The sequence below is a fragment of the Palaemon carinicauda genome, chromosome 4 (assembly GCF_036898095.1).
Source record: "Palaemon carinicauda isolate YSFRI2023 chromosome 4, ASM3689809v2, whole genome shotgun sequence".
In the NCBI taxonomy this organism is placed as follows: domain Eukaryota; kingdom Metazoa; phylum Arthropoda; class Malacostraca; order Decapoda; family Palaemonidae; genus Palaemon; species Palaemon carinicauda.
In genome coordinates this window covers 45,625,158-45,638,936 of record NC_090728.1, presented here as the reverse complement: position 1 = coordinate 45,638,936, position 13,779 = coordinate 45,625,158, and the positions used below count along the sequence as shown (strand labels likewise).

Here is a 13,779-nt window from a genome sequence, read left to right as displayed (position 1 = left end):
ATCACAATCACTGAAAAAGAGAAAGCATAAAAGCACAGCGGTCAAGCAGCAGACCTCCAAACATCACAGCAACCACGCGTAAAGTGAGAACAGACCCGCAAGCTACGACACTCCAACTCAGTGCTGGTGGGCCCAGAGGGAGACCACACAATGTTGCCAAACCCACAGGATTTCTTTTATTTTGGTTGTAGCAAAATAGCAACAAAGTAAACCATACAAATGGTGAGGGTTTGTATTCGTGTAGGAACAAACCTTTCTTAAAAACTCACCAAGGCTGACCATTGAGGCAGATCAGGTTTTGGTTTCCATTCAAAAACATTTTTTAGGTTGGAGTCTTCAAGTTACAGTAGCTCCCAACCAGCTAAGATATATTTTGTCATTTCTCATTTGGACACTTCAAACTCGTATAGGGTTAATTGGTATCACATGTTCTACTACAGCCTATGATTTTAGCTTGAAATTATACAAATACAGTACAAAACAAATTAAAACATGTGCTGTGCTTGATATTGATATTATTATACTTAGATTTACTTTAAATTTAAGTTTATATTCTTCTTAAATGCATAAGCAAGGGAATTCTTTTTATATACAGTCTACATTACTATTCACATCTAACACTTACTTTCTTTTATCAAACCAAACTACTCCACAGCCCTTTGTTGTTAGGGCTGCTATAATGACATTTATATCATAGTTGCCAGTTCCAAGAAGGGACTTGTGAGGGTTAAACCAATTGTCGGGGGATAAAGCATAACATATTTCATCTAATTCACTCTTGGCAAAAGCGCTTCCATCTTGAAACAAGTTGTTCAGAGAGTGAAGAGCACACAACTCCTTTATCTGAAAAAAGCAATTTTCAGGCAATTATTTTATAATCTGCAAAATCATTATGCTTGAAAATTGAGATTTAGAATTTTTTATACACTTGCAAATGGAGCATATTTATAAGAAAAGAAAACTTTATTGTAGCATCACTAGCATGTAAGAAACACAGTACAGGAAATTTCAAACAATTCAAGAAGTAAGAATTGACATGAAATATTCAAATCCACTTCAAACATTACGACAGTTAAAGATAATAACAGTACCGTAGTTAAGTACAGTAAATGTAAAAGGAACATTAGAGTAATCCTCAGTACAGTATACATAAAAACAATTATGGCATATCTAAAAATTTAATATTGTAGTACAGTACTGTATATATACAGTGGTAACTTGGCTTATGAGATTAATCTGTTCTGGGAGTGAGTTCGCAACCCAAAATGCTTGTAAACCAAAAAATATTTACCGATAAGAAATTATCATTATTACTTGCTAAGCTACAACCATAGTTGGAAAAGCAGGATGCTACAAGCCCAGGGGACCCAACAGGGAAAACAGACCAGTGAGGAAAGGAAACAAGGAAATAAAAGAAGTCATTAACAATTAAAATAAGATACTTTAAGAACAGTAACAACACTAAAATAAATAACTCATATATAAAATATGAAAACTTTAACAAAACGAGAGGAAGAGAAATAAGATACATAGAATAGTGTGCCTGAGTGTACCCTCAAGCAAGAGAACTCTAACATAAGACAATGGAAAACCATGGTACAGAGGCTATGGGACTACCCAAGACTAGAGAACAATGGTTTGATTTTGGAGTGTCCTTCTCCTAGAAGAGTTGCTTACCATAGCTAAAGTCTCTCTTCTACCCTTACCAAGAGGAAAGTAGCCACTGAACTATTATAGTGCAATAATTAAACCCTTGAGAAAAATTGTTTGGTAATCTCAAGTGTTGTCAAGTGTATGAGGACAGAGGAGAATCTGTAAAGAATAGGCCAGACTATTCAGTGTATGTGTAGGCAAAGTGAAAATGAACCGTAACCAGAGAGAAGGATCCAATGTAGTACTGACTGGTCAGTCAAAGGACCCAATAACTCTCTAGCGGTAGTATCTCAACGGGTTCACTCGATGCATTCCACACGTCCATAAATACACCTATACTGTGATGTACACTGACTTTTAAAGGTTTTTAGGTAATAGTTCACAATAAAAAATAGAAATATATTGACAAATTAACTTGCACTTTAGCTTTAGGAGAGTTGTAGCTGGCATGAGGAAGATTAGAGAGAAGGAAGAGAGGGTTACTGCTTGGAGGGAGAATCTCCCTCCATGAGAATTTTGTGTAAAATATTGGAAGTTCTCTCTTACGAACGAAATTCACCATCAGTAACTGAATCACTTGATTTACGCTTTTTGGACACTGCCGTCTTGTTTTACACTTTTATACTCAGCTTTCACATGGAACCTGTATAAAGATGACTGCTTTTGTCCATTCTTGAAAATCGTATGAAAATGCGACATTACATTGTCTGTAAATAGATTCGTTACCTGCCATGTGTTTCAACAATATTTTGCAGGGTTTTCCAAATTTTTAACATTTTCCTTATTTCACTCAAAGCGAGAGGCTTGTAACTGGTCCTCCATCTCAGATGAAATCTCTGCTATCTGTTTTTCTTACTCCTTACACAACTTCAACAGCGGCTCAGTCGTCAATTGCTTGCTATGATCACCCACAAAATCGCTAATGTCGTCATTGTCTACCCCTAACCCCATTGTCTTGCCCAAGGACAACTGCCACCTACATAGGTTTGAATCTCTCAAAATCAAGTTCAGGAACTCATTCCAGCCACAGTTTCTTCAACACAGAATTGAGGGTTCTTTTGGTGATCCCTTACCATGGTGAGGTTGGTACCTTCGGTGACCTCAAAGCATCGTTGGAACACTGCTTTTCTATAAAGCTTTTTGAAATTTGATTTGAAATCACCTGCAATTCTGGAGCGGTATTGGGTCGCAGAAACTTGATCCTAATGAATTTAAACTCCTCCATTAGGTTAACTTCAATAGCTGGAGGATGAGCAAGAGCAATGTCCATAAGCAATAGGTTTGACGTGTGAGATTCTTGTCCTTGAGGTACTTTTGGACCACAGGACCAAAATCCACACTGATCATTTTATATACAAAATTAGAGTCCAGCAAGCCTTGTTGTTTGACTGAAACATAACATTCAGTTGCTTCTACATCGAGCACTTTCTAAAGGCTTGTGGATTTTCTGAGTGATACACCAGGAGAGGTTTGATTTTGTAATTCCTGCTGCCATTAGCACAGAACAGATGGGTTAGACAGTATTTCATGGGTTTGTGACCGGGAATTGCCTTTTCTTCAGCAGTAATGAAGGTTCTCCTGGGCATCTTCTTCCAGAACAGACTGGTCTTGTCACAGTTGAACATTTGCAGCAGCATAAAAGAATCTGAATCCCTGAACCTTTTAAATTCGGAAACAAATGTTTCTCCTACCTTAACATCAGAGCTTGTAGCTTCACCATGTGCACAACACTATGGATGCCAGTTCTTCACTAGAAATTTTCAAACCAGCCATGGCTTACTTTGAATGTTCCTTTTTCTTTGTCTGCTGAGATACCTGGCTACTTTTTCAAAAGTTCAGTATACAAAAACTTTGATTTTTCACAAATACAGTAATGTTCTGAGGTGTCAAATCTGTTATTAATTGCTTCTCATAGATACAGAGTGAAGCAAGTTTTTCACATTATCAAGATATGTGGCTGACTTTTTTCAATATTAAACTTACCCGATAATCATGTAGCTGTCAACTCCGTTGCCCGACAGAATTCTATGGAGGGATACGCCAGCTATCACAATACTAGAAGGGGGTGTACTTACCAGCGCCACCTGTGGCCAGGTACTCAATCATTTGTTGTTGACACCTCCTCAATTATTCCTCTGTCGTGCTTCCGGCTAGACGTTCTGGGATACGCTCATGGTCTTCGAGTTTATTCATGGATATTTGGTGAAGTATTCTCTTAGATTAACGGCTGTCGCATACTGGAATCCTTTTTATATTAGCTAGTTAGCTTTTATATAAACTCTGATTAACGGTTAATGAATTTTTGCTTGTTTTTGGATCACCCTTTGACTTACTCTTTGAAACAAGATGTCTGACGTTTCGCAAGCTCCCTCCCATAGACGATGTAGGTCTTGCAATAGGCGTATTCCGAAGGTCTCGGTAGATCCTCACACCGCTTGTTCTGACTGTAGGGACAGGCCCTGTCTATTAGAAAATCGGTGTGAGGAGTGCGCCGGACTTTCGGAATTGGATTTTGTACGTCTTTTAAAATATTCATCCAAGTTAGAGAGAACTAGAGCTAGGAGAAGTTCTTCTCACTCTTCTATGTTTTCCTCACCTCATGATCCCCTACCTTTTCCTACCCCTGTAGTGGCTACCCCCGAACCTACTGTGTGCCCTCCGCCTGATATGTCAACTGTTTTGCGTGCTATTCAGGCTTTAGGAGATAAAGTAGAATCAGTGGTAAGTGACCATAAGTCTCTGATGGCCGAGGTTAAAGAACTGAAGGTCAAGAGTGCAGTGGGTGGAAATAGTGCCAGTGCTGTGACGAGTGCTAGTGTCTGTGCAGTGCCAAGTGCTAGTGGTGCCAGTGTGGTGCGTGAGGATTTTTCTGTGCGAGCCAGTCGTCCTCCCAGTCCGGGACCTCTTGCAAGCTCCCATGCCCAGGGGAGAAGCAATGTCGAAGGGCTTAAGGGTTCGACAGGCCTTGTTAGGCGCACAGAATTATCCTCGGTGGTTGCGGGCGTGTCTTCCTTAGACCGTCACTCCCACCTGCAGACGATTGAGCCCGTCTTCTCGTCCGCTGATCTTCATGCAGGGAAGAAACGTTGGTCTCAGGTCTCGAGACCGCTTAAACGTAGAGTTCAGTCAGCGAGTGCTCAGCCAGGTTGCAGTCATTGGCTCAGCTCCGACTCGCCTCTGTCATCGGTCGACTGTACTCCGCCCAAGAGGAGTAAGGTTCTGCCTATACAGACCCCGACTGTGACTTTACCTCAGTCTGTTATCGTTTCTGCCGACCCCAAGTGGACCCTGCTTCAGTCCATGCAAGTTCAGCTTTCGGACTTGATGCGTGAGTGTCGGGCTGAGAGTGTTGCACCTCCTGCACTCCCTCCACCTATTCTCGCTGCACCTGTGCTCGCCCAGCCTGCACCTGCTCCGCCTGTGCTCGCCCAGCCTGCACCTGCTCCGCCTGGTCGCAGCACCATCTGCCAGGCGTACGATGTTGAACCACTTTCGGAGTTTGCTGTTCACAGTGTTGTTCAGCCTCAGCCTTCTTTAAGGCAACCCTTGCTTTGGGATCAGGAGAGTTACACTCTTCCTCCTCCTCCCCTTGCTGCTCCACCAGTGGTGCAACTCTCGGTTGGGGTACAACAACCTCTCCCCTCCGTGAGAATGTCTGCTCAACCAGCGCTGCACCGAGTTCAACCCTCATCTAAGCAAGCTCATCTACACCATGCACTTGCGCCTCAGGAGCCTCAGCTTGCTAGAACTTTACCTTGTTCTGCGCAGCCTCAACCTTCTCATGCTCCACTCATCTCTCAGGAACAGGAACGGACTACTCCGCCTCCGTCCTCCGCTCAGCTGGTGCAATCCTTGGGTGCAACTCTTGCTAGGAGTCAACCTCCTTCACCCTTGCACCTGCCTTCTGCTCCGACTGTTGTTCAGCCTATGCAGTCTGAACCTCAGGTTTTCCCTCAAGTTGAGGAAACCTCTGTTGTTGTTCCTACCCGTTCTGACTCTGCGGTTCAGCATTCTGGTCCTTTTGCTTCGCTTCCTTCTGCTGATGAAGTGTCGGATGATGAGGAGGCACATCTTGATCCCTCATCAGACGTGGAGGAGTCTAAGCTTTCTCCATTGTCTGTTGATTTTAGAAAGGTCTTGGCTCTACTCAGGGAGCTTTACCCTGACCACTTCGTCTCTGCTGTTCCCCGCTCTCCTCCATCTGAGTTTTCGCTAGGCGTGCAACAAGCTAAGTCGAGCTATACTAAGCTTGTCCTAGCTAGATCCTCCAAGAGGGCCTTAAGGACCTTAGGGGAGTGGCTTCAGTCTAAACAACACCTGGGCAAGACTTCCTTCATGTTCCCTCCAACGAAGCTCGCATCGAAAGGTTGCGTTTGGTATGCCACAGGGGAAGCACCAGGCTTGGGAGTTCCTGCCTCTGCCCAGGCTGACTTCTCAAGTCTGGTGGACTCGCCTAGGAGGACTGCGATGAGACGCTCGAAGGTTTGTTGGACCTTCTCAGACCTGGATCATCTTCTGAAAGGGTTGTTCAGAGCTTTCGAAATGTTCAACTTTCTCGACTGGTGCCTGGGAGCCCTCAGCAAGAAAACATCTCCTGCGGACAAAGACTCTGCCATGTTAATTATGTCCTGCATGGATAAGGCTATCAGGGATGGATCGGGTGAGCTAGCGTCGTTATTTGTATCAGGGGTGTTGAAGAAAAGGGAACAACTGTGTACCTTCCTCTCAGCCAGCATTACACCGTGCCAGCGGTCACAGCTCCTTTTTGCTCCACTCTCAAAGTTCCTCTTTCCCGAGGAGCTAGTTAAGGACTTGTCGGCTGCCCTGATACAGAAGGACACGCACGATCTTGTAGCTTCATCGGCTCGTAAGTCTAAGGTTACCACCTCTGTCCCCAAGACTTATCGCTCTCCAGTGGCTGATACCCCGGCCACTAGGTTCATACCACCCTTTCGTGGTAGAGCCCCCAGCCGAGGAAGCTCCCGTCCAGACTCTCACAGGGGCAAGTCTAAGAAAGGACCCAGGACATCTAAGGGAAAGCACTGACTCTCAGATTCTCCAGACAACAGTAGGAGCCAGGCTCAAGATCTTCTGGCAAGCCTGGGAGAAGAGAGGTGCAGACGCACAGTCTGTCAGTTGGCTGAGGTACGGTTACAGGATTCCATTCTGCCTCAAACCGCCTCTGACCACATCGCCCATCAACCTCTCTCCCAACTACAAAGAAGAGGACAAGAGGCTAGCATTGCAACAGGAGGTGTCGCTACTTGTGCAGAAGAAGGCAGTGGTTATAGTCCGGGACCATCAATCCCCGGGCTTCTACAACCGTCTCTTTCTTGTGGCCAAAAAGACAGGAGGTTGGAGACCGGTGCTGGACGTCAGCTCTCTCAACGAGTATGTCACCAAGCAGACGTTCACAATGGAGACGACCAAGTCGGTCTTAGCAGCGGTCAGACAGGAGGACTGGATGGTCTCGTTGGACTTGAAAGATGCATACTTTCACGTTCCCATTCATCCAGACTCCCAACCTTTCCTGAGATTCGTTTTCGGAAAGGTTGTCTATCAGTTCCAAGCCCTGTGTTTTGGCCTAAGCACAGCTCCTATGGTCTTTACTCATCTGATGAGGAATGTAGCGAAATTCCTGCACTTATCGAACATCAGAGCCTCCCTCTACCTAGACGACTGGCTGTTGAGAGCCTCCACGAGTCGTCGTTGTCTGGAGAACCTCTCTTGGACTTTAGATCTAATCAGAGACCTAGGTCTATTAGTCAATATAGAGAAATCTCAACTCATTCCCTCCCAATCCATTGTGTACCTGGGAATGGAGATTCAGAGTCGGGATTTTCGGGCTTTTCCATCGGCCCCCAGGATAAACCAAGCCCTACAGTGCATCATGAGCATGCTGAAGAGGAGCAATTGCTCAGTGAGACAGTGGATGAGTCTCACAGGGACCCTCTCATCTCTGGCCCTGTTTGTCGAGCTAGGGAGACTCCACCTCCGCCCTCTTCAATTCCATCTTGCAGCTCATTGGGACAAGGGCTCGACTCTAGAAGCAGTCTCTATCCCTATCAACCAAGAGATGAAGACCACTCTCCGGTGGTGGAAGCACAATCTTCTTCTCAAGGAGGGTCTATCATTGGCCATCCAGACCCCCCATCTTCATCTCTTCTCGGATGCATCGGACTCGGGCTGGGGTGCGACCTTGGACGGACGGGAATGCTCAGGAGTATGGAACAAGGAACAAGGATTACTCCACATCAACTGCAAGGAACTGTTAGCAGTCCATCTTGCCCTGTTGAACTTCAAGTCCCTCCTGCTAGGCAAAGTGGTGGAGGTGAATTCAGACAACACCACAGCCTTGGCTTACATCTCCAAGCAAGGAGGGACCCATTCGAGGAGCCTTTACGAGATCGCAAGGGACCTCCTCATTTGGTCAAGAGGTCTAAACCTCACACTGGTCACGAGGTTCATCCAGGGCGATATGAATGTTTCAGCGGATCGCCTCAGCAGAAGGAATCAGGTCATTCCCACGGAATGGACCCTCCACAAGGGTGTGTGCAACAGACTTTGGACGTTGTGGGGTCAACCTACCATAGACCTGTTTGCCACCTCCATCACCAAGAGACTTCCGCTTTATTGTTCCCCTGTTCCAGACCCTGCAGCGGTTCATGTAGATGCTTTTCTTCTGAACTGGTCCCATCTCGACCTGTACGCATTCCCTCCGTTCAAGATTATAAACAAAGTTCTGCAGAAATTCGTCTCGCACGAAGGGACACGGCTGACGCTGGTTGCTCCCCTTTGGCCTGCAAGAGAATGGTACACAGAGGTACGTCAATGGCTAGTCGACTTCCCCAGGACTCTACCTCTAAGAGTGGACCTTCTACGTCAACCACACGTAGACAGGTTGCACCCAAACCTCCACGCTCTTCGACTGACTGCCTTCAGACTGTCGAAAGATTCGCTAGAGCTAGAGGCTTTTCGAAGGAGGCAGCCAGTGCGATTGCCAGAGCTAGAAGAATTTCCACTCGTAGAGTCTACCAGTCTAAGTGGGAGGTCTTCCGAAGCTGGTGTAGAGCCAATTCAATATCCTCTACCAATACCTCTGTGATCCAAATAGCTGACTTCCTTCTTCATCTTAGGAATGAGAGATCCCTTTCAACATCTACGATTAAAGGGTATAGGAGCATGTTGGCCTCAGTCCTCCGCCACAGGGGTTTGGACCTGTCTTCCAACAAGGACCTTCAAGACATTCTCAAGTCTTTTGAGACGTCTAAAGAACGTCGTCTTTCCACTCCAGGCTGGAATCTGGACGTAGTCTTAAGGTTCCTTATGACATCTAGGTTCGAACCTCTCCAGTCAGCTTCCTTCAAGGATCTTACCCTCAAGACTGCTTTTCTCGTTTGCCTTGCAACAGCTAAGAGAGTCAGTGAGGTTCATGCCTTCAGCAAGAACATTGGTTTCACAACCGAATCAGCTACATGTTCTTTTCAGCTTGGATTCCTAGCAAAGAACGAGCTTCCTTCACGTCCTTGGCCTAGATCGTTCGAAATACCTAGCCTCTCCAACATGGTAGGTAACGAACTAGAGAGAGTTCTTTGCCCTGTCAGAGCTCTCAAATATTATCTGAAGAGGTCTAAACCTATTCGAGGACAGTCAGAAGCCTTATGGTGTGCCATCAAGAAACCCTCGAGACCCATGTCCAAGAATGGGCTTTCGTACTATATAAGGCTTCTGATCAGAGAAGCACATTCTCACTTAAAGGAGGAAGACCTTGCATTGCTGAAGGTAAGGACCCACGAAGTAAGAGCTGTAGCTACTTCGTTGGCCTTTAATAAAAACCGTTCTCTGCAGAGCATTATGGATGCAACCTATTGGAGGAGCAAGTCAGTGTTTGCATCATTTTATCTGAAAGATGTCCAGTCTCTTTACGAGAACTGCTACACCCTGGGACCATTCGTAGCAGCGAGTGCAGTAGTAGGTGAGGGCTCAGCCACTACATTCCCATAATCCCATAACCTTTTTAACCTTTCTCTTGAATACTTTTATTGTTGTTTTTATGGTTGTTACGGTAGGCTAAGAAGCCTTCCGCATCCTTGGATTTGGCGGGTGGTCTATTCATTCTTGAGAAGCGCCTGGGTTAAAGGTTTGGTAGAGGTCCTTTAGTAGGGTTGCAACCCCTTGTACTTTGGCACCTTTGGGTTGATTCAGCCTCCAAGAGGAACGCTGCGCTCAGTAAGGAAGACGAACTTTAAATAAAAGGCAGAGTAACGGTTCTATTCGACTTCCTTACCAGGTACTTATTATTTCATTGTTATTTGAGATAACTGTTATATGAAATTTTGGGATACTTAGCTATCCTTTAATCATGTACACTGGTTTTCACCCACCTCCCTGGGTGTGAATCAGCTACATGATTATCGGGTAAGTTTAATATTGAAAAATGTTATTTTTATTAATAAAATAAATTTTTGAATATACTTACCCGATAATCATGATTTAATCGACCCTCCCTTTCCTCCCCAGAGAGAACCAGTGGACCGAGGAATAATTGAGGAGGTGTCAACAACAAATGATTGAGTACCTGGCCACAGGTGGCGCTGGTAAGTACACCCCCTTCTAGTATTGTGATAGCTGGCGTATCCCTCCATAGAATTCTGTCGGGCAACGGAGTTGACAGCTACATGATTATCGGGTAAGTATATTCAAAAATTTATTTTATTAATAAAAATAACATATTATCAATGTCAACACCTGTTTTGTTTGCAATATTACGTGCTTTGATTTCTTCTTTTTTTCTAATGATTGTACAAATTGTCAATGTTGTACAATTGCACATTTTTGCTAGGTCTACCAAAAGTGTACTTAGATCACAGTTCTTGATAAACTCTTTTTCCAACTCTAAAGTAATCAGCTTACCATCTTTCTTGATAAAAGGCCATTGTCTAAATACTGTTCTGTACTGTTACTACTGCTACATTGATGTCAACAATAGTGATCATAATTCTATAAGGAACAAGCGATTATAGCTATACAAAGAACACTTTCAAAGATGTTTACAAGATAATTTTAAATGATGCTAGTAAGAGTACTGTAGACAGAGTGAAAGCATTAAGGACTGAGCAGGGGGGTAGCAAGATAAAGCAAAAGAAAATGGTGTAAAAATCATGGAAACACTGTGTGGATGGCATATGCTACTGCAGAACTGCTTGCTGTGTATCGCATGCTAGTCTCATTAGTAATTTCCCACAAAAAAATTTGCATACAGAGGGAAATTTTAGCTCACAGACCAATACAATGCTTGTAAACTGATTTGAAGTTTTATGCTCATAATGTATACCAATTTGCTCATATTTTGAGTTACTCATAAACAGTGGTACTATTGTATACATGTACTGTATGTGTATACTGTATACATATACATAATTCATCAAAATTAACACAATACGGCAATTTACAGCTAGATTCTGGAAGAATTGCTGAAATATTAAGTATTTCTATTTCTATTATCACAAAGTGGCTTACCGTACTGAATAACAGTCGTAAGGCTTTAAAGAGGTTGGATGAGAAAGGATAATTAAGGCAAAATAAAGTAAAGTATAAGTAGTTGAAATAGCCAGGTGGGAAGAGACAAAAAGAAACAGGTTAAAAATCACCATTTCTTTTTAATTACGTAATTTGTATTTTTTCTTAACTATACAAATGTGATCACCCAAGACTTCTAGAAAGGCCTCCAAGAACTGGCAAGGACCAAAAAAGCATTGTCTATGGTGACATGAAGAGGAGGAGGAAGAAGAGCTTTCCTAGCCACTGTTTAATGGAAATAGTTTTCTACATTTCTGGAACTAGACTGTTAAAAATGTTATTTTTATTAGTAAAATAAATTTTTGAATATACTTACCCGATAATCATGTAGCTGTCAACTCCGTTGCCCGACAGAATTCTACGGGAGGGATACGCCAGCTATCACAATACTAGAAGGGGGTGTACTCACCAGCGCCACCTGTGGCCAGGTACTATGGTACTTCTTGTTGACACCTCCTCAATTTTTCCTCGGTCCACTGGTTCTCTATGGGGAGGAAGGGAGGGTCAATTAAATCATGATTATCGGGTAAGTATATTCAAAAATTTATTTTACTAATAAAAATAACATTTTTCAATATTAAACTTACCCGATAATCATGTAGCTGATTCACACCCAGGGGGGTGGGTGAAAACCAGTGTACAAGATTAAAGGATAGCCAAGTATCCCGTATTTCATATAATCAGTTATCTCAAAATAACAATGAAATAATAAGTACCTGGTAAGGAAGTCGACTTGAACCGTTACTCTGCCTTTTTTTAAAGTTCGTCTTCCTTACTGAGCGCAGCGTTCCTCTTAGGAGGCTGAATCAACTCTAAGGTGCTAAAGTATATAGGGCTGCAACCCCTACTAAAGGACCTCTACACAACCTCTAACCCAGGCGCTTCTCAAGAATGAATTGACCACCCGCCAAATCAAAAGGATGCGGAAGGCTTCTTAGCCTACCGTAACAACCATAAAAACAACAATAAAAGCATTCAAGAGAAAGGTTAAAAAAGGTTATGGGATTAAGGGAATGTAGTGGCTGAGCCCTCACCTACTACTGCACTCGCTGCTACGAATGGTCCCAGGGTGTAGCAGTTCTCGTAAAGAGACTGGACATCTTTAAGATAAAATGATGCAAACACTGACTTGCTCTTCCAATAGGTTGCATCCATTATGCTCTGCAGAGAACGGTTTTTATTAAAGGCCATCGAAGTAGCTACGGCTCTCACTTCGTGGGTCCTTACCTTCAGCAAAGCAAGGTCTTCCTCCTTTAAGTGAGAATGGGCTTCTCTAATCAGAAGCCTTATATAATACGAAACCCCGTTTTTGGACATGGGTCTCGAAGGTTTCTTGATTGCACACCATAAGGCTTCTGACTGTCCTCGAATAGGTTTTGACCTATTAAGATAAAATTTCAGAGCTCTGACAGGGCAAAGAACTCTCTCTAGCTCGTTACCTACCATGTTGGAGAGGCTAGGTATTTCAAACGATCTAGGCCAAGGACGTGAAGGAAGTTCATTCTTAGCTAAGAATCCAAGCTGTAAAGAACATGTTGCATATTCGGATGTAAACCCAATGTTCTTGCTGAAGGCATGAACCTCACTGACTCTTTTAGCTGTTGCAAGGCAGACGAGAAAAAGAGTCTTGAGGGTAAGGTCCTTGAAGGAAGCTGACTGGAGAGGTTCGAACCTAGGTGACATAAGGAACCTTAAGACTACGTCTAGATTCCAGCCTGGAGTGGGTAGACAACGTCCTTTAGAAGTCTCAAAAGACTTAAGGATGTCTTGAAGGTCCTTGTTGGTAGAAAGGTCCAAACCTCTGTGGCGGAGAACTGAAGCCAACATACTCCTGTACCCTTTAATCGTAGGAGTTGAAAGGGATCTGTCATTCCTAAGATGTAATAGGAAGTCAGCTATTTGGGTCACAGAGGTATTGGTAGAGGAAACTGCATTGGCTCTACACCAGCTCCGGAAGACTTCCCACTTGGATTGGTAGACTCTACGAGTGGATATCCTCCTTGCTCTGGCAATCGCACTGGCTGCCTCCTTCGAAAAGCCTCTAGCTCTAGCGAATCTTTCGACAGTCTGAAGGCAGTCAGTCGAAGAGCGTGGAGGTTTGGGTGCAACCTGTCTACGTGAGGTTGACGCAGAAGGTCCACTCTTAGAGGGAGAGTCCTGGGGACGTCGACCAGCCATTGAAGTACCTCTGTGAACCATTCTCTTGCAGGCCAAAGGGGAGCAACCAGCGTCAGCCGTGTCCCTTCGTGCGAGATGAACTTCTGAAGGACTTTGTTTATGATCTTGAACGGTGGGAATGCGTAAAGGTCGAGATGGGACCAGTTCAGCAGAAAAGCATCCACATGAACTGCTGCTGGGTCTGGAACTGGGGAACAGTACAAGGGAAGTCTCTTGGTCATGGAGGTGGCAAACAGATCTATTGTCGGCTGACCCCACAAGGTCCAAAGTCTGTTGCACACGCTCTTGTGGAGGGTCCATTCCGTGGGGATGACCTGATCCCTTCTGCTTAGGCGATCTGCTGAGACGTTCATGTTTCCCTGAATGAAC

The 13,779-nt window shown here is 44.1% G+C and overlaps 1 protein-coding gene across 1 annotated transcript in view; it reads right to left on the bottom strand.

The window, feature by feature from the left end:
* LOC137639921 (josephin-1-like) overlaps positions 1-13,779 on the bottom strand; it is a 103,587-nt gene that overhangs the window by 48,214 nt on the left and 41,594 nt on the right. Inside the window, exon 3 of the mRNA XM_068372212.1 lies at positions 626-843. Coding sequence (XP_068228313.1) covers positions 626-843 — 218 coding nt within the window. The remainder of the gene's footprint in view (positions 1-625; positions 844-13,779) is intronic.